The 19667-nt window shown below is 32.2% G+C and overlaps 4 protein-coding genes across 5 annotated transcripts; 2 read left to right on the forward strand and 2 right to left on the reverse strand.

The window, feature by feature from the left end:
* Positions 1-92: 92 nt before the first annotated feature.
* Positions 93-5077, reverse strand: LOC101252882 (ras-related protein RABD2a). Its single transcript, XM_004239790.5, has 8 exons — positions 4647-5077; positions 2561-2633; positions 1860-1907; positions 1684-1731; positions 1495-1566; positions 1217-1372; positions 1042-1145; positions 93-392 (listed from the first exon to the last, which is right to left on the reverse strand). Exons 1-8 carry the CDS (start codon positions 4658-4660, stop codon positions 296-298), a joined length of 612 nt encoding a protein of 203 aa, XP_004239838.1. The 5' UTR covers positions 4661-5077; the 3' UTR covers positions 93-295.
* A 1623-nt stretch (positions 5078-6700) lies between these two features.
* LOC101252086 (uncharacterized) lies at positions 6701-15355 on the forward strand. Of its 2 annotated transcripts, none has more exons than XM_010323101.4 (6): positions 6701-7057; positions 7897-8008; positions 8322-8414; positions 9419-9619; positions 10461-10699; positions 11851-12104. In XM_010323101.4, the coding sequence occupies exons 1-5, from the start codon at positions 6738-6740 to the stop codon at positions 10692-10694; spliced, it is 960 nt and encodes a 319-aa protein (XP_010321403.1). In that variant the 5' UTR covers positions 6701-6737; the 3' UTR covers positions 10695-10699; positions 11851-12104. The 2 variants fall into 2 exon arrangements, with proteins under 2 accessions (XP_010321403.1, XP_010321402.1); XM_010323100.4 differs by lacking the exon at positions 11851-12104 and adding an exon at positions 15109-15355 and having other exon boundaries at positions 6719-7057.
* On the reverse strand, positions 10992-13060 carry LOC101252396 (uncharacterized). Its single transcript, XM_004239789.5, has 3 exons — positions 12454-13060; positions 12028-12321; positions 10992-11284 (listed from the first exon to the last, which is right to left on the reverse strand). Exons 1-3 carry the CDS (start codon positions 12769-12771, stop codon positions 11276-11278), a joined length of 621 nt encoding a protein of 206 aa, XP_004239837.1. The 5' UTR covers positions 12772-13060; the 3' UTR covers positions 10992-11275.
* A 1056-nt stretch (positions 15356-16411) lies between the features above and the next one.
* LOC138348931 (amino acid transporter AVT1I-like) lies at positions 16412-19444 on the forward strand. The gene is made up of 3 exons (XM_069298538.1): positions 16412-17174; positions 17732-18339; positions 18845-19444. The coding sequence occupies exons 1-3, from the start codon at positions 17030-17032 to the stop codon at positions 19349-19351; spliced, it is 1260 nt and encodes a 419-aa protein (XP_069154639.1). The 5' UTR covers positions 16412-17029; the 3' UTR covers positions 19352-19444.
* Positions 19445-19667: the final 223 nt, after the last annotated feature.

The following is a 19667-nucleotide window of genomic DNA, read 5'->3' on the forward strand; positions in this document are numbered from 1 at the left end:
TAATTTTGCATAGGGGAAAATAAAATACTGATAGCAGTTTTCTTGATACTAATAGCTTTCTGCTGACTCACTCATTCCTACCAACAAGCTGGTCCAATGTCAAACGAACATTGATAAATAATGCTAATATTGACATGTTCAGAATTACAAACTACTCGATAAAACACAAATGCAGACTAAAAAATATATCTGGGACAGAAGCAAATTTCCCTAATGTTCAATCAGACCACAAAATAGACATGACAACGACGAGACAGCAAAGGAAATATTACAAATAGCAAACAATTTTTGGTACTCAGGATGAGCAACAGCCACCACTCTGTGTCACTGGCTGTCCACGGATATTCACTGTCGGAGGCTTGGCAGAGTTCGAGGCTGGTTGGCTTGCCATCCTGCATTTAGGAGAGAATTAGAGAAAGAAACAATAGAAGTGAGCAAAAGAGGCATCGGTGAGATTAGTTTATATGTTTTAAATGCAAAAAGATCATTTGGACAACTAGACAACATCAAAATGAAGCCGAACTCTACTTATAACCAACTGGACCTGGTTAGCCCAAGACTAACCACTCCAACCAGATAGAAAAGGCCCACTACCATCTGGCCATCGGGAGGAAGGAGCAGTTTCAATTGTTTGGGCAAGCAAACAGACCAGTGAACTAAAAGGGCATAGCCATGAGCTAGCTCAGTTGGAATGAATTTCTAGGTCTTGCTGAAAAACATCTTCTCTTATGAGGTTGTGTACAACAGCCGTAACCATACAAGTTTTCATCAGACCTTGCACCCGATTATTCATGCTTGAAGTTTGGACATTCAATTGAACCCAAAGGAAAGAAGAAGATATCCCAGATCTCCAACAGTGAAGTTGGCGTTTGAAAAGGCTAGTTTTCTGAACTAGAAATATCTCAGGCTTGGGACCAACTTCCACAATAATTATTCTTATAAAAGATGATATAAAGCATATAGTCATTAGATAACGAAAAAGCAAAACACCTAGATTGCACCACAGATCTGGCTTGAGCAAATTAGGAAGGCAACACTTACCTATTTTTGATAGCACCAGTCATAGCCATGAAAGCCTGTTCGACATTTGTAGCATCTTTAGCACTGGTCTCCAAGAACGGAATACCGATTTCATCAGCAAATGCCTAAGAACGGAGTGGTCTATCAGTATAGTTTGATTAAGTGGCAACGAATTAAATGTAGAAAATGTATTAACCTTAGCCGTTTCATATGAGACAACTCTGTTTGCAGTAAGATCAGCCTTATTTCCAACAAGAATTTTGTTGACGTTATCACTAGCATAACGATCAATTTCACTCAACCACTGTTTTACATTATTGAAGCTCTCTTGATCTGTCACATCATACACAACCTACGCAAGAGGCCATCAGAAAACATCAAAAGATGCAGAACATCATTGATGATAGACTTCACGGGAAAGCACTAACTATTGTGTTCAATTGTACCATTTTCAAAAAAAAAAAAAGCACTTACAATTATGCCATGGGCTCCACGATAGTAGCTGCTAGTGATGGTCCTGAAGCGTTCTTGTCCAGCTGTATCCCACTATATGAAGTAAAAAAAAAAAGAAAAATCAAGGACCTATGTTCCAAGTAAGAGTTTGGCTTGAATAAAATTAGCAATATAAAATGACTTTAAACACAACTGGAAGTGAAGTCTTACAATCTGAAGTTTTATAGTCTTCCCATCTTGTTCTACGGTACGGATTTTCTACATGAAAAGATTTGGTAAGATGAGTATATACATTCATTTAAGAATGGGATGGCAGAATAAGACCACAGAAGATTCCAACTATACATAAATGAAGTAGCTCATCAACTACAGTGGTATTTACTTACAAAATCAACTCCAATGGTGCTTATGTAACTCTCCAGATATGTGTCGTCCTGATATAAATACATGACAAACATTCAGCGCCATTTACAGAAGATAACTTTAACCACATTAAACTATATTCTAATAACTTTCCATTGCAAAGGTGAGAATATCCAAGAACTCTTAAAAAATCTCAAACAATAAAGCTCCATAACCAGCGAGATGCATCATTAATTAATCAGAGGTTTTAAACTGTGAACATGAACTAGGAAAGTATCAAATTCGTGCCTTAGGAAGGAGGGACAAATATGATGCCAGAAGCAGTTTACTCATCTATATAGTTATTGTACTTCACTCAAATAAGTTTGACTTCATTGTAGTTTTTCCATATAATTGTTGATCGTTATCATAATTATTTTTTCTTGCACTGCAGCAATATTTGTTTCCTTTGTGCCTTTCTTCGCGAATAACTTCGTTTTTAGTGAATTTTATACTAGAAACCAAACATATTTCGATATATTTTATGTCTTTTGGCCTTTGACAGCACGTAACTCATAGACAGCTCATTAAAGCTAACAGAGAAGTTAACAAAAAAGAACAGGAAACTGGATTGGCATTTGGCGGTGTGTATGGCCAATATGCTCCCCTATGACTTGGTCCTCCTTTTGATTTATTGAAAGAAGAAATACAGTAGTACAACTTATTTTATGATCAGAAAACTTACAGCAAACCTCAGAAGAAGACATGATTTCCCAACACCAGAATCACCAATGAGCAAAAGCTTAAACAGGTAGTCACTGCGAGCAGAGAACAACAGATAAGTCATCACATCATAAAGTTTATTAGCTTGAAAGATGTTTAAAGTATGCCTCTTTATGATATATTTTGCTGTGACTGTGATTAATTTTTCATTTTAATCCTAACACCCATCATATAAAGCAATTTACACTGTTATAGCATTGTTACATGAACTTATCAAGAAATAAAACATGGTTACATATGACTACTAAGATAACTAGGATTCAGGAAAGAGAACATTTCAGGACTTTATCCCATCTGATAGGATAAAGTTAAATAACTATGCCTCCATTAAAAGTTGGTTTCAGGAATCCTCAATATCCATTCCTATCATATACTATCATATTTACTCACGCATAGATAACACACAAATAATACCCAGAAAGAATCACCTACTAACTCTGGTATATGTAAAGAAAATTGGAGATAGGGCTAATCAGGATCTAGAACACTTCTACACTTCCCTGGAATGCACCTGATAAAGTTTAAAGCTATGTTAGGTGACACATCATCCAAGTTTTCTAGACCAAGCCTTTGCTGAAGTAGGATTAAGCACTAAGATCAAGCTGGTTTCAACTTAAACAGTTAAACCACTTTACCCCATTTCCCCAAAGAAAAAGCAAAACAACTGACTTGACAAGATCATTTATTTGGCGAAATATCACTGAAACAATTTCAGACAATTTAGAGGTAAGAATCAACTATACGAGTGTTGCCTCAAGTGTTAAAAGCACGAGATATGGAGAAGCATTACATAGTAGATTATTTAAGATAAGTAGGAGACTAAGAGTAAGGCATATATAAGCACTGCAAATTTAGCCAATGAGGTAGGAGTGAGTTGAGGTGAGGAATAGAGGTACCTACATATAAACTGTTTAGATATATGGTCTTTATATTCCAGAAAATGGAATGAAAAATGAAAATGTTATGCATAGGACTAAAGTAGGAAGGTTGACATGGATGAGTGCCACAGTACAATGTGATAGGAATATCTACCAAAGTGAAAAGCTAGTTCCATAGCACAACTGTAAGGCAACAATGCTGTATGGATGAATGTTGGGCCTTACATATCCCAAAGACGAAGTCGAAAAGATACGAATTTTAAAATGAATGTGTCTCAAAAAAGATTAGATAAAATTAGAGATGATCACATCCATCAGAAGGTGCAAGTAGCGCATATAGAGAACAAAATGAGAGAATGTCATTTGAGATGTGGAACTAGCTTTTCACTTTAGTCTCTCAAAGAACAAAATGAGAGAATGTCATTTTAAGGAAGCTACGTGTACTATATATCTCAAAGAACTAATTCTTTTATATCCTAATGTTCAACTAGCATCCTTTGCTGTTGTTCTTGTTGTTGTAAATTATGATAGTGGATAAACACTGATGTTTTGGATTGAGTTCATCAGGAGTAGGTTCCAAGGGAAATCAAATACAACTTCAAGTCTTGAACCATACGTCATAGCCACATCAAAGATACAGTTGAACAGAAAGCCATTTGGAATTGTATCAAATCCTTCTACAACACGCACATAAAGCAAAAATTCCTAATTTCTCCATCATGCACTCAACAATCATTGTTTCAACATCTCCCGTAAGTATTCCCGTATAAATTCACTAAACAAATACACAAAGCTGATGGTAATAAGCTCAAGGATGAAATGTGTTGCATTTCACCTTCCTCCCGGCTCTCAAAGACATTTAATTGGATCCAACGAACATACATCTCAATTTCCTTAACCGATGTAAAATTGAACAGAAAATCAAGCAATAATCATTAATCCCAAAAGATTAGCAGCTAAATTCCGATTATAATGACTTAGGGTTCACAGATATATTCGCTAATCTCAGATACATAAGGATTAAGGACCACATCTCAATTCAAGCAAAAAAATCCATAGTTCCTTAATGACAAATAATCAAAACCGAATCTGGACAAATTAACCTGCGAGTCATAATAAAGCTGATCTATTTAAATGCTTTAAAAAAATGATGCGATAAATAGAACTTACTATTCAGGATTCATTGAGATCGACGGGCGATGAAATTCGCCGGTGACGGAGGGATTTGCCGGCGAGAATTGACCGGAATCTGAATCTTCGTGGGATAATTAAAGAGACGTAAAAGAAAGCGTTGAAATTTGAGAATGAAGAGAAATTGCTTTTCCTTTGGTTGTTTTAATATCTTTTTTCATTTATTTCACTTAATTTATTCTTATATATACTCATTTTTTCCCCTTTAATTTATTATTATTTCTACTTTGTTAAAATAAGTGTTATAATTAATATTCAATTAACATTAAATTAAAGAGTTATTTGGATAATTTATCTCCTCAAATTAACAAGTATTGAGCAAAATATGTCATTTCACCTTCCTTGAATATATGTGCTACACCAAATATATTTTAGTAAAGCTAGTTTTAAATGCAAAAAAAAAAAAAAAATCAAAATTTAAATCATACCCAAATATTCTTTAATGAAATGACAAAGAACAAACAAAACTTAAATATGTATTTGTTTTAGTGAGATTAGTTTATTATATTGAAGGCAAACTTCTTCTTATAAAATATTAAAATCATATACAAATATTCAATCAAATGAGATCAAATATGGGGTGAGGGATCAATTTTTATTTCTCTTCGAGTAGCTTTTCACCTAATAAATTTTATATTATTCAATAGATTCAATTAAGACTTTATATCTGAATAATTTATAAAAGATTGAGATATTAATAAATAAATATTTAGAATTATTTTTAATATTGAAATATATTCATACAAATAATAACGTACTTATGGTCTATGAATTATAATTAATCAAAGGAAAGGATAAGTAAGAATGCCTAATTTCTTCCTTTAAAAGTAATATACTCATATAAAGCACGCACTCTAAATTAGTTAATCAAAATATAGTAAAAAGGTTTAATTTTAGCCTAATGTTAAATTTGAGAAAAATATCAAAATGGTTTCGGTTTATGTATGATAATGGAAGCTTCTAAAAATTTTGTTTTAGTGATTTTGGTTTTCTTATTCTTATTTATGTATGATAATGAAAGCTTCTAAAATTTTTATTTCGACGAAGATGAGAAATGAGTATAGTGTGTATTATTTTTCTTATAAGGATAAAAAGCATAACCTCAAATGATAAAAGAAAGAAGTTAAAGAAGAAGGGTCTACGGGGGTGATGGTGAAAGAAACCAATTCTGTTAAATCTAACAGATATTTTTAAATTTTTCTTTTTTTTAGGTTAATTTAGGGTTAAAAGGACTAAAATGATTATCCTTTCATATAAATTAAGGACCATATAGATCATGTGAAATATATTAGGGATCAACATAAAACAATCCGTACCATTTGAAGAAAGTCTTCAAATAATCCCTCATTTCTAAGTTAAGGCTCAAAGTAATCCTTGAGTTTTCACATGGAGTACTAATAGTCCCTCATCTTTACAATATTAGTGCACTTTTGGTCCTATCCTAAAATTTTGCCTGTTTTTTAACATTAATCTTATCCAAAATTTTATATGACGAATGTCCAATCGCCTTTTATTTATTTAATAGAAATAATAACTCTGAGAGAAAGTTATAAGAAAAACACCTTGTTTTGTTCACTAAAATTATTATTGCAGCAGCTAAACTAAGAACATCTTAACATATGACTTTACAGGAAAAGAAAAAATTGTATTATTTGCGCGTGAAATTATCGTGATGAACCTCTCGACTTCACCTGCAAAACGATTTCTACTAAACAAAATAAAGTGTTTTTCTTCTCACATTCTTTGATATGGAGTTGTTATTTCTACTAAATATATAAAATGACGATTGAACATCCCATACATAGGTAAAACTTTGAACAAGAACCAAAAGTGTACCAATATTACAAACATAAGGGACTATTAGTGCTCTACGTAAAAACTCAAGTATCAGTTTGAGCCTTAACCCAAAGAATTCGACTATTTTGATCCTTTCCTCTTCCATTTTGATAATTTTCTGTTAAATTTTATCTAAGCTAAAAAAATAGTGATTAGTGATTGTTAATCGTACACGTATTCCAATGGAGTAGTAAATAAATATCAAATAAAATTTCAAAGCGAAGAAGATAACAAATGGAATTAGTGTTTCTTCTCTGCTCTATACTCTCCACTTCCTTCACTTCCTTCTTCCTATCTCTTCTCCTCCTTATTCGCCTTCTGCTCCGCCGATTAGGTTACCGATTTGATGCCGCCGGAGCTGTAGCCGGAGAAGGAGGAGACTGTGTTTCTCTTTACGAAGGAACTGTATGGCACGAACGACGTCGTCCGGTTCATCATTCATTCCGGTACCCGGTTCGTTACGCACTTATTGACCTTGATCGTTCGTCTAATCCGCCGTCTGATCACTTCTCAGCTAATGAAGCTCGACGCATTTCTGGTACTACTGGTCCAGTGTAAGTATTGATCATCTTATTACCTTTTGGTAGATTCATAGAAAGAAATAATTCACATATATGTGTGTTTAGTTTTAAAGTTTATTTTGATTGTTAGCTTTTATTTTGCTCTAGAAGTTTATTTCATCTATATAATAAGATACATTATGAAACATTATGATTTGTGTAAGGATTGAGTGTGGTGTTGTTACATTGTTTTTCTTCTCATTTTGTCTAATTATTACTTAATAATCTTATTTTATTATTTATCGTAGCTCTATCCAGTATCTTACTCTTTTTTGATCGGTTAATCCTTTAAATTATAGATGCGTGACATTATGTAACGACAGGAAATGATACAATCTATGCAACATTATGAAACAATATGTAATAACCGTGCAAGTAGAGTGAGGGTATTTTTCTTTTTAGTTTTTTCTCTTGAACTGAACTTGTTTTGAGAGATACTATCTAATGGGATTCGTTTATTTGGCTGAATTGCAACTGCGAATTTCTAATACTAAAGCACTTCTTTTGAAATACTGTAGAATTATTCTCAGTTGGTCGTAGATGCCTGCCTCTCCGACTTCTCAACAGTTTCTCATTGAAGGGGAAAATATCGTTGTGATATATGTTTTCCATGGTTGAGTTCTTCTTGGTTAATGATTTAGTTTAAAATTAAACTATGAATTCCATCTTTTGGTGTCTTTATGCAATACATCATGACATCTTGAGGCATTGGCATGGATAAAGTATCACTTGTGCACACGAAATCGGACACATGATAGTTCAAAAGCTGTAAATGTTTTAGTGTTTTTAGTGCTATGGACTCATGGACTGATTATTCATCTTTTTAAAAGCAGTTTCTTGTTGACAATACCGCCCAGTGTGGGATATGTGCAAAATCCGTTGAGTTTGTATTATTGCTATGATACTGAAGGCTCCTTGCAGTATTTGAAGAAATGCATTGCTGAGGTGAATCATTCTAATTGACAAGTAATCACAGCCTAAATTGAAAAACTCTGTCAAAATTGAAAATACTGTTTAAAGTTTCAGACAAGGGCCTGTGTACTATCGATAATCTACTATCAGCAAACAAGATTTGTTACCTAAAAGGCTTCTCACATTTTTTACCCCGAGCAAATTAAAAAGGAAGTTCTACTGTACCCAACTGTTTTGCCTTTCTGCTAATTTCCACCCGCTGCATGTCCAGTTTCATTTTCCTTAGATCAAACAGTGAAATTATTTATCATGATTTTGGCTATTTGCTGACTGAATTCTTTCTCAGGTGACTAACACCCCATGGGGTGAAAGGGTATCATTTCTGTTCAACCCAAACTCCGATGTAGTTGCAAAATCTCTTCATGTTAGTCCTTTCATGGTAAGCCATCTTTAGGGATCACCTTGCCTTTTACTCTCCCTGTTTCAATTTGTTAGTCTCTGTTTTGACTTGACATGAAATTTAAGAAAGTAAAGAAGATTTTTTTTTTTTTGAATTTTCTGGTCTTAAACTGAAGATATGCTAAATGTACCAAAATTCTTTTAAATCTCATAATCTTAAACATGTCATGTGAAAGTTGGAATTAAAGAGTTTCCCCAAAAGAAGGAAAGAGACATTCTTTTTTAAACGGACTAAAAAAAGAAAGTAGGATAAACAAACTGAAACCGAGGGATTATTTACTTACATCTATCTCTAGCTTAATCTGATTTTAGTGACCTTCGAAAGTGATGCATAACATCAATGTCATGCTCTTGATTTGTTATTTTGTACTGTTCATGAAGCTTGTTCTTTCTATTCCACGTTTTGTGCTGATATCTTATGTTGCTTTCTCCTTGGTGATTATATGTTTATCATTTTTAAAACCTCAAAACTGTTATGTAAAGGTTGAGATGGTTTAGAAATGCATAGAGTTTGCAATGCTACCCGTTATTGTGTCCAAGATACTTAAAGGCATTTATATAATTTTGGTGGCACGTCCTTGCTTTTGCTGAACCTGAAATCTGAACTCTTTTCTTCTCACTGTTTCTATAGTTTCCTGCCATTCCTCGGGCCGGTATATGCAGTGTGGTTAGGTACTTGAGCATATACATTCACTCTCTGAAAAGTACAAATATATTAATGTGATGAGGCTGAACTAACTATTGATCCTTTTAAGCCCTTACTACATGACTTGGTTGGCTACCATCCTGAAAGGTTCCTAGTTCCTACTATTCTAATCCTGGTTTTTCAGGACTCTTTTTGGTATCAGTCATACATACTTTTTTCTTGTTTGATAGATTGGATTTTCATACGTTAAGACTCTTCATTAGAATTCCAATTTCATCTTTTTTTGGATTTAACTTGGTCATTGATATTCATTAGTAGCTTTGTGGAGTTGTTTGCAGGATATGCTAGGAAACTGGACCATGAAAACAAATACACCTGGGGATAATCTATTTGTAACAATTTCAGTAAATCATCCGAAACATGGTGAATATTTCTCAGCTTCATTGATGGCCAAAAGAGTATCATCCTCCACACATACTGATCTAGATTTATTCTTCTGGCTAATGCCTCACAAGGTTGCATTAGGGATATATTGGCAGGTAAGCCCTTAAGACTGGAAATAAATTCGTTGTTGATAACTGAATATCTTTCAATAGTTTAAATAAGCATCTGTTAATGCATCTTAGTTCAGTGGGCAATGATTTTCTTGGTTGAATCTATGTCATATGCTCGCTCTTTTTACTCCTAAATGACAAGTTTCTGCCTCGTATTAGGTTTTCCTGCTCCTCCAAATTAATTAGAAGATCCTCCAAAACTTGAATTTCGTTGCTTTTAGTTTTCTCACTGCATGCTTGATGCGCAAATCAGAAGTATTCTCTCCTGAATCATGTTTATTGATGTATTGATAATAAATGTACCGGGATGAAGACTCTTTGACCGAACACGTGGCAAGCGCAGAAGGAACATATAGTCAACTCTGAGTCAGCTGGTGCCAACTTGGCCAAAGACCTAAGATCTCTTAACCTGTCCGAGAGGTCCAAGAGCCCAGACAATTCACCTTTCCGACGCCAGCCAAACTCTGAATATCAGGGATTTAATTTTATCACATCCAACAACCAGTGTCTTATCCCCGAGAGGTGTGGGAGGAGATCAAGGAATCGGTTAGAGTTAGGTTAACCGTTAAATATATATCACCTTTTCACACGTGATTCAAATTGACACTTTGTTTTATAGATACTGTAGCACCATCATTGTTCATAGATTTCTCGTTACTACTGTTGGCTATCAATTAGCTCTCGCTGCAATCACTAAGAATCACTCTCTATTCTTGTTATTTCAATATGATTATTTACTTCATTACTGCCTTTTAAGTTATATTTGTTATAATTAGTATAGGAATGCCATTCATTCCCTTTCTCCTTTTCTTTATATATCTCTCAGGCTCTCAAGCTTTGGTGGAAGGGCGTTCCTTTCTTGCAACATCCAAGGTACTATAATCCTAGATACAGAGAAGAAGCCATTCTATCTGATGAGAAGCTTCAATGTTGTCCGGCTTTTGCATTTGAGACACAGAACAATCAACAGGCTGGAGAGCACTGTTTCAGTCCTGCAGATCACTCAACTTCAAGACATCATGGCTTCACTTGGAGGGATGCAAAATGGCCCTGGTGCTAAATGCAGTAAGTTTCTAAAATATAACGTTAAGATCTTTCTCTTTCTTCAGGGCCAGTTTTTTAATGTTCCAGTAGTGTCTTGGAGTTTTGATTTGCATTGCAAAGTTAATAGGTAAGTATTTACGTCAAAAAATTTAGATTTTCAATTTTCATGATAACCTTACAAAGTCAAGCTAGTACATTAATAGCATGAGGAAATTGTTGTAGTGCTATTTCTGGAAACACGATAAGTAAATTCTGATTCAACTTAAAAAATAGAGCAGATCAAAGAGGTCTATATTAACTATTAAGGCTGCACTTGGTATGATATAATACTTTCAATTGAAATGTTACCATAACTTTTTTTGACAGTCAAAAACTTAAAATTAGGAACAAGGTGGGAGTGGCCTCCGTGGTGGAGACTATATGACATACATATTTAGTCCAAAAGTATGCTACAAGAGTATATGTAATGCAAAAGGAAGCTAAGTTATTGCTTGAAGTCTTAGATAAAATAGGAGTGGTTTAACTCATACAGAACTAGGAATTAAACAGTTCATTATAATAAATATTTTCTTCCATCTCCATCCTGGCTTGCTCGATTTATATCACCTGAAAGTAGCAAATTACCCACAAATCAATTAGGCACTTTAAATTGGGCTTCAATGCTATGAGCTTCTGAAACAAAATGAGATCTTCGTAAAGTTAATCACTATGAGTCTTACAACGAATTCAAACAGTAAAGAGATGAGCAAATAAAAGAAAGGGTCTAGCTCATTTTAGTATCGCTTAGTAAGTGGCTGTTGATTGGAATAGAAAGTTTTAGAAGAACTAGGCTCGAACAAATTTGCTAGAAAAAGATAGCAGTAACTACAAGTGAATCAAATGTGATCTTACAATCTGTTTATTTGAGCTGTACACATTGTTTGTCTTCTCTTAAAAATCGAAAAAAAGATGTACTCTGAATATATCTGAAATGTTGGAACTTACTTAAAAGATAAGAAAAATTTGCCAATCAAATTGTGGAAAAATCTTCAAATAGTTATCTGGTAGAGTTAGACTATCTATAGGGCGTGACCGTTCTCCAAATCCCTATTAACATGAGATGTTTTGTGCACTGGATTGCTTTTTTAGTTATCTAGTGGAGTAAATTTTAATATATGCTTCTTTTTTTTTAGGGAAAGGGAACTTAAAAACTACTTCTACTTAGTTCTTCAATGCATAAAGTACATCGTGGTAGGTGAGGAAGCGCAAAATAAGCACAGGGAAAAATGATATATTTGGTCAAACTTCTAAAATCTTAAGTGAAAATGCTTTTGAAAAAAAAGTACTTTTGGTGAAAGAAGAGAACTTACTTGCACTTTGTTACAAGGATTGTTAACATCACAATAAGCTTCAAGAGTAATCAAAGCTTGATTGTCTAGTTTCATGGCATAATTATAGCAAGGGCAGCTCTTGCCTAGTATGCTTCTGAATGTTGGACAGCATGCATCTATTGAACTTGTTTTCGTCATGCAAGTTTTAACCTTTGCTTTATCAGCAGCACTGCATTTCGGCTGCGCCTGAGGGCGCACCCGGGGGCTTGGACTGGCAGAAATGGTGGCGACTGCTTCCACTGTGCCAGTCCTGCTCCTATCAGCTACCACTTTCTGGTACATTTTTCACAAAATGCTTTGTTAGGTTCTATTTTCGCTTTATATAGGATTCAAGTTCATCGAAAGGGGAAAAAGCTTCCTATCAATAAGTTTTTCTATTAGTAAGACAAAGAAGGAATAACTTACTTGAACAGTTTTACATGGATTATTGATATCACAATAGCTCTGGAGAGTAATTAAAGCTTGATTATCCAAATCCTCAGCATAATTATAACACTTACAATTAGCACCAATTGTCCTCTTAAATAAGGGGCAACATTTATCTATAGAAACTGTTTGTGTCATGCACTTCTTTATTTTCCCCTTATCACTATTGCTGCAACTAGTGGTCGCGCTAAAGCGCGACTGCGAATAGGTGGCGATGTTTTTCGCCACCGCTTGCTGATGACTGCTGAGTACAAATGCAGCCATCAAAAACATGAGAATCACATACCCTCTAGTCATTTTTGCGATCGTTTTCGTTCTTCTCTCTAGCTACTATAAATCTTGTGTGTTTTGCAAAATAATTAAGCTAGTAGTTCTATTTATGCACATAAAATAGGATAGTGGTACTGTTTTAGGAAGTACTTAATAACAAGTGGATGAAAAAATAACATAAAAGTTGACAACAAGTGGACATAATAATACGAAAAAGTTGAACACATGCTCGTAGAAAGAGGAAATAAGGTGATTAATTTGAATAATGTAACGTTAGGTAAGGAGCTAGATGCCTTAGGTTCATCCAAATCTCTTTGAATATATGAAAATAAGAACTTTTTATATTTTAAATAAAAATTTTGAATTCGCAACTAATATTAAATTGAATTTAGAGTGCTTCTCCTTTTTATTTTTTTATTTTTAATTAAGATTTAAGTATTAGGATTTGGTTGAAATAACATTATGGTTTCCACATTCTCCTAAGTGCAACAGCAAATTTAATATTGCTCACAATAGATTCTCCTAGCCGCCCCCCTTTCTTTAATAAACTTAATTTTACTTTTTGTCTCTTGGTTGAAAAATTGAAAGTATCTAGAAGTGTTCTCCACTATTAACTACTAATAATATAAAATTTAAACAATATATTATTTGGAGTGGGATACACATGCAACCATGTGATTGATGTGAATTCTACCTAGAATTTGAATGTATGATCTAAAATCAAAAATTTGAATTTCTTAGTCTTTATTTTTAATTATTATTTTTTGTTCGATATTCATATTATAATCTGATTAATTTAAATTTGTGTTAAATAAGACCCCATTCAAAAGTAGCGTTCTATATCAAGAATTTTTCTATGCCTAAGATTTGAACTTGATAACTCCTTATAAAAGTATCCCTATCCACTATACCATAACCATCCATATTTACCTTATTTGATAGTATAAATAGCCTAAGATAGAAAAATGATATTTTGGTAAAAGCACTTCTATTCCTTTCTTTTCTTTTTATTGTTGCTTAGTATTTGGCATTTGCTTTAGGAACCAATTAATTCAAACTTAAGAAGTCCCACATTTTGGAAGGTAAAACATTCCGCACCAAAGGTGATTTCATAACTCAAGACTTGAACTCGAGACCTTTGATTAAGGATAAAGAAATAGTTACCCGTCAAATTTGGAAAATTCATTAATAACCATTATATATATGTATTTTGAGTTCATTGCTCTCTACATTCTCTTGGAATTTCTGTTCCGGTTAAGGAAAAGATGTACACTTTCAATGAACAACTATAAAAATATAGTCTGAAAAGGGTAGAGTATATGCAGATCTTACCCCGTACCTTGATAGATAGAGAGACAGTTTTCGAAAGATCCTTAGCTTAAGGAAAGCAAAAACACAACATTTATGAAGACATAAACAGCGTAACAACAACATGATAGTAAGAAAATAGAGGCATTAGAGACGAGTAGCAATAAAAAACTAAGATTGAGATATAAATAAATAGTATAAGTGCTTTCAATGACTGAGCAATCAATATAAGTGTTTATCTTCTTACCAGTAATTGTATCGATTCACTTTATATCAGTGTATTATTACAAAGCAAACATATACAACTAATATAAAGTGAATCGATTAACTGTATCGCAAATTTTTAAACTAAAGTATTATTTACATTTGATAATTAGCCAGATTATCGTTGTGATTGATAATTAAGACAAAAAGTACCATTATTTTCGAATTTTTGTCTACTTATAGTCTTATATTTTCAAGTTATTGTTGAGCCTAAAATGAACTTGGGTTGATCAATTAAGCATTGGGCCTAAAGTATTACTAAATGATGGATCAAACCAAATAAGTGTTCTGCTTTATGTTTAACGGAGTAAGTGATAAATACTCATACATTCTTGTAAATACAAAGTCATTCATCTATCGATGATTTTAGAGGGTCACCTATCCAACATATATTCAGAGAAGTCCTCATCGTAACTGATATTTTATCTAGATATAACTATTCCAACGTTGTTATTACTATATATCATTAGCTAGAACGTGTCGATTAAAATAGAATGAGTAGTTTAAAATTAAATTCAAAGGTCATATATCTTATATTGTCTTCTAGCTCGACCTTTAGTGTCACTCTCACATGGGGTACTTTGAGCTTGTCTCAATTAACCGATTCTGAATAGGTAGAAATAAAATGAATATAATCATTTAATAAAAAAATATATATCACAATTAATTATTTGTACATAGAAGATAATTAAATCCAAAGGTCATATTCTATAAATATTCATCTTTTTAAGACCACTAATGTAATGTATTAGTCAAGGAACAATTACTAACATTTGGCTAATTTTTTTTCAGGGTAAAGATTCTAGGAATTTTGTTTTGAATCAAACAGTAAATTAATAAGCAAAATTATTATCTTTGTTCTTCACGTTGGGAGAAAAAAATAGAGATTTTCGATTATTCTTTGTCCATTTGTTGATTCTTGAAAGTAAGTGCACAAAGAATCTATATGTGGATTTTCCATTCTCCAAAATCAATACTTTTGGATTCATATATTAAGAAGTCATGCATAATATATAAATGTATACTTTAACTTGTGATAGTTATAATCTTCAATTTTAAATATATATAAACATATATTAAAATTTATATAATATATGTTTATCGTGACTTGTTTGTTTGTAGATATGCTAAATCATTATGGAGCCATTAAAATACTAAGTTATTAAGTATCAATTGATTGTTTATTAATCGGTTATCGATTTTAACTTTTAAGATTTGATATAAAAAAATCAATGAAAATAACTTATAAACAAGATAATAAACCAAATGAACCATGCACATGAATTTGACAAATTTTGTATCTTTCTCAAAGTATAAAACTGACATATTATAGAGTAATTGAGAGTTTAATACTATTAGAAATGAAGTGCGAGACTAAACTTTAAGGTAAAACTTTATATAGCGAATAATATAAATAACTTATTGTAATTTTCTATGATCCATTTTAGTAAAAAACTTAAAGCCGTTAAAACTAACAATCAGATAATAGAAAAAATCAAAACTATTACCAAAACCCCTAAGCAATAAATTTCATATCCAATTAACGTTGCTTAATAAAGAGAAAGAGTTACGAATCACAGATGGATTTTTCGATATTTAAAAAAAAAATAATAAAAGGAAGTCAAGTTTCATGTCCAACAAATTACTTTATGTAAAATAATATTTTATTTTTTGTACCTACTAGGTAGAATGCATTCTTGTTTATCAGTAATTAAAAGTTTAGTATCGTAGTACTATAAGATACTCATTATAATATAAAGATTCGTACAAAAACGTGTGAAGTGATATATTCCAAACTTAACCAAAAAAAAAAAAAAACATACAAATTGAAACTTTAATTTAGTATAAATGAGGTTTGATTCTATAGAACATTTTTAATGGATGCAAACTATTTTCTAAAATTATAATAGTAAGTGTATGCATGTGCAAATTGATTTATTATTTTTTAATGGAGATGAACATACATAGCTATTATTTGCATATTAGATTTAAATGTTCCAATACAGAAGTTGAATAATAAAAACAATTATAAAATTACATAATGTAAAGTAAAGAGCAAAAAAAAAATAAAAATGAGACTAATAGGTATGTTTTGTATAGGTATCCTAGAATTAGAAGACCCTGGTCTTCCTTAACCATCGGAATAAAAATATCTTTTAGCGATAATAAATCTATACATTAATAAAGAATGATAATATTTTTTATCAACATGAGTGAATAGCCATTAAATCTAATATCGTTATAGGCCTTAGATATATTTACAAAAAATGTTAATTATTTCTAAAAATACCTATTTAACGACGATATCCTAGGGCAGCAGGGACCAAACTTCTGTTGGGTGTTAATTAGTTCAAAAGCTTGTCGATCTAGAAACTTGTCAGTTTGCTTCTTAGCGCATCACGGGCATTACAGTGTCATTAATAAACAAATGAGAAATTAATTTTTTTTTTCCAAATATAAAAACATACATAATTTTTCAAAGCTATTAAAAAGAGTGAGAAATACAAAGTGAAATAAAAAATAGTTGAACGTCCCTCTCTTTACAGTCAAGTAATTGAACGCCTCTTCGAGAACGCGATCACCTACATCTCCATGAGTTTAAGAATCTACTTTTTATTGAATTGAGTTTTGAATTAATAATTAAAAATGTATAGATAGAATATTTTTAGTCTAGACATATTTGCCAAAACCCAATATATAAACTAGCATTTGGATGTTAATTTGGCACTCAAAAAATATGGAATCCCATAATGTGGAGAAAATAGAGACTCAAAATCAGATTCCACAAATTATGGAGCCTCCTAGTAAAGGAACCTCTTTCTTTAGAACATGTTTCAATGGTATTAATGCATTATCAGGTAAACATCTCATTATTTTTTTAAATATTTTTTTTGTTATTTTCAAGACACATCAAAATTAGAAATAAGTCATAATCACTTAGCTTATCGAAGATAGGAAAATATGAAATTCGTGAATTAGTGTAAAAAGGTTAGTCGTGTCGTTTAGTTTTCCTTATCAGTGGTATTAGTATTTTTCCGCCTACTTTCTTATACTTCTTATTATGTTTTCTTTATTTCAATTATCGTACTATTTTGCTACTGGCATTTTTTTCCCTTCTTGTTTTGTTATGGCTTTACTTGAGTTAAGGGTGTATCAGAAACAACCTCTCTCTCAACCCTCGTAATGCAGCCAGACCCTACTTGTAGGATTTCACTGAATATGTTATTGTATAATTTAATTGAAGTTATATGCACCGATAGAGTCAATATTTTTTTTATGTTACTTTATTATTATTTCTATCGTCTTACCTATGAGTATATCACAAAGATGAATTAAATTATTTGTATTCACCTTATAAGTGACCTGACTGTATAAATATTCACTAAAACTCTTTTTTGTTTCTTCTTTCATATAGGTATTGGAATAATATCAATACCCTATGCACTTTCCCAAGGAGGATGGTTATGTTTGATGCTACTTCTTTTAGTAGCAATTATATGTTGTTACACAGGAATACTTTTGCAAAAATGCATGAGTGTTTCACCATCAATTAAGACATACCCTGATATTGGTGAATTTGCTTTTGGTAACAAAGGAAGAATATTGATATCCATTTTCTTATATCTTGAACTATACTTTGTTGCAATTGAATTCCTCATATTAGAAGGTGACAATTTGCAAAAATTATTCCCAAATGCAAAAATTCATGTTGGTTGTGTTAAAATTGTTGGAAGGGAAGTATTTGTTTTATTAGTTGCTATTATCATATTGCCAACAACATGGTTGAAAAGTTTAGGTTTATTGGCTTATGTTTCGATTGGTGGAGTTTTGGCTTCAATTGTTTTGGTTTTTTCAATATTTTGGGTTGGTGCAATGGATGGTATTGGATTTGAAGAAAAAGGTGTGATTTGGAGATGGGATGGATTGATAAGTGCAATAAGTATGTATACATTTTGTTATTGTGGTCATGCTGTGTTCCCAACAATATGCAATTCCATGAAGGATAGAAGCCAATTTCCCAAGGTAAATATATGTATTACTTCGGTTTCAGTTTACGTGGTACTAGTTGATTTGATATAAATCTTAAAAAAGGAATTTTTTTGAAGTTGTGGTTGTATATCGTTTCATTAAAGGTGTAAAATATTGCTTTTCTGTTATAGAAAGATCGATGAAATCTCTTTTGAGAAAAAATTATATAAAAATAAGTCATAAAATGAGACGGAGGAAGTATAACTCCCACACCACATAGAAAATAATTCTAACACTTGAAAGTTGAAGAGAAGTACTCCAAACCATAAAAATAGACAGAACAATACAATAAAATATTTTTGTTCAGTATTTGTTTGAATATAAAGTTGACAAATGACATAAATAATATGTCTAATTATTAAAAAAATGACATTTCATATTTACTCATAATAAATTATAAATACCTATTCTACAGCCTACATGTAATATTATACACATTTTATTTAATCATCGTGCGTATATATAACTTAAATCTTTTTTTTTTTTTTGGTCAAAACAGGTTTTATTTGTGTGCTTTATAGTAAGCACCATAACCTATGGATCAATGGCAACTATAGGGTACTTAATGTATGGACAGAATTTAATGTCACAAATAACATTAAATCTCCCAACGGGGAAAATTAGTTCAAAAATCGCGATATATACGACACTTGTTAATCCAATAACAAAGTATGCTCTTGTCGTCTCTCCAATTGCAACGGCTATTGAAGATAAATTACCTTTACGAAAGAGTAAATTTATCGTAAGCTACTTCATCAGAACACTTTTAGTCATCAGCACGGTCACTGTTGCGTTAACCGTTCCATTCTTTGGATATGTCATGGCATTTACGGGCGCGCTTTTGGGCGTTACCGTGTCGATATTGTTACCATGCCTATGCTACCTCAAGATCAAGAAGCCTTCCTATTTGGAAATTATGTTTATTGTTATGATTTTGATTTTTGGTTCTTCAGTTACCCTATCTGGAACTTACACTTCTTTGAAAAATATTATTAGTCATGTGTAGGGGTGACGAATAATAGTCCTGAATCAAGAATTAATTATAAGTTTGTCATTGTAACTTTGTGATACTAACTGAAATTCATGTCTAGTTATATGATCCCTTTTCATTCATTTACAAGTTAAAATACCTTCTTCGTCATGATCACTATGTCTCGTGAACACCTGACACGAACATGACACATATAGTACGTATGGAAAGTGTCTAGGTGATCAAAATTTGTAAGTTGGAGTGTTCAATTGACACAATGGAGACGATCAAGCAATTTCAAAGTCAGGCTTGTTTCATGTTTTTATGGTAACTGAAAGTAGCAATCTAATAA

Source organism: Solanum lycopersicum, chromosome 5, assembly GCF_036512215.1.
Source record: "Solanum lycopersicum chromosome 5, SLM_r2.1".
Taxonomy (NCBI): Eukaryota; Viridiplantae; Streptophyta; class Magnoliopsida; order Solanales; family Solanaceae; genus Solanum; species Solanum lycopersicum.

Coding starts and splice junctions, on each gene's coding strand:
- LOC101252086 (XM_010323101.4), top strand. CDS start 6,738: ATGGAATTAGTGTTTCTTCTCTGCTCTATACTCTCCACTTCCTTCACT. Junction 7,058..7,896: donor TCTGGTACTACTGGTCCAGT/GTAAGTATTGAT, acceptor TTTTAAAAGCAG/TTTCTTGTTGACAATACCGC. Junction 8,009..8,321: donor TGAAGAAATGCATTGCTGAG/GTGAATCATTCT, acceptor ATTCTTTCTCAG/GTGACTAACACCCCATGGGG.
- LOC101252882 (XM_004239790.5), bottom strand. Junction 1,732..1,859: donor GCACCATTGGAGTTGATTTT/GTAAGTAAATAC, acceptor CTTTTCATGTAG/AAAATCCGTACCGTAGAACA. Junction 1,567..1,683: donor AGACTATAAAACTTCAGATT/GTAAGACTTCAC, acceptor TACTTCATATAG/TGGGATACAGCTGGACAAGA.
- LOC138348931 (XM_069298538.1), top strand. CDS start 17,030: ATGTTAATTTGGCACTCAAAAAATATGGAATCCCATAATGTGGAGAAA. Junction 17,175..17,731: donor TGGTATTAATGCATTATCAG/GTAAACATCTCA, acceptor TCTTTCATATAG/GTATTGGAATAATATCAATA. Junction 18,340..18,844: donor ATAGAAGCCAATTTCCCAAG/GTAAATATATGT, acceptor TGGTCAAAACAG/GTTTTATTTGTGTGCTTTAT.
- LOC101252396 (XM_004239789.5), bottom strand. CDS start 12,771: ATGACTAGAGGGTATGTGATTCTCATGTTTTTGATGGCTGCATTTGTA. Junction 12,322..12,453: donor ATCCATGTAAAACTGTTCAA/GTAAGTTATTCC, acceptor AAAATGTACCAG/AAAGTGGTAGCTGATAGGAG.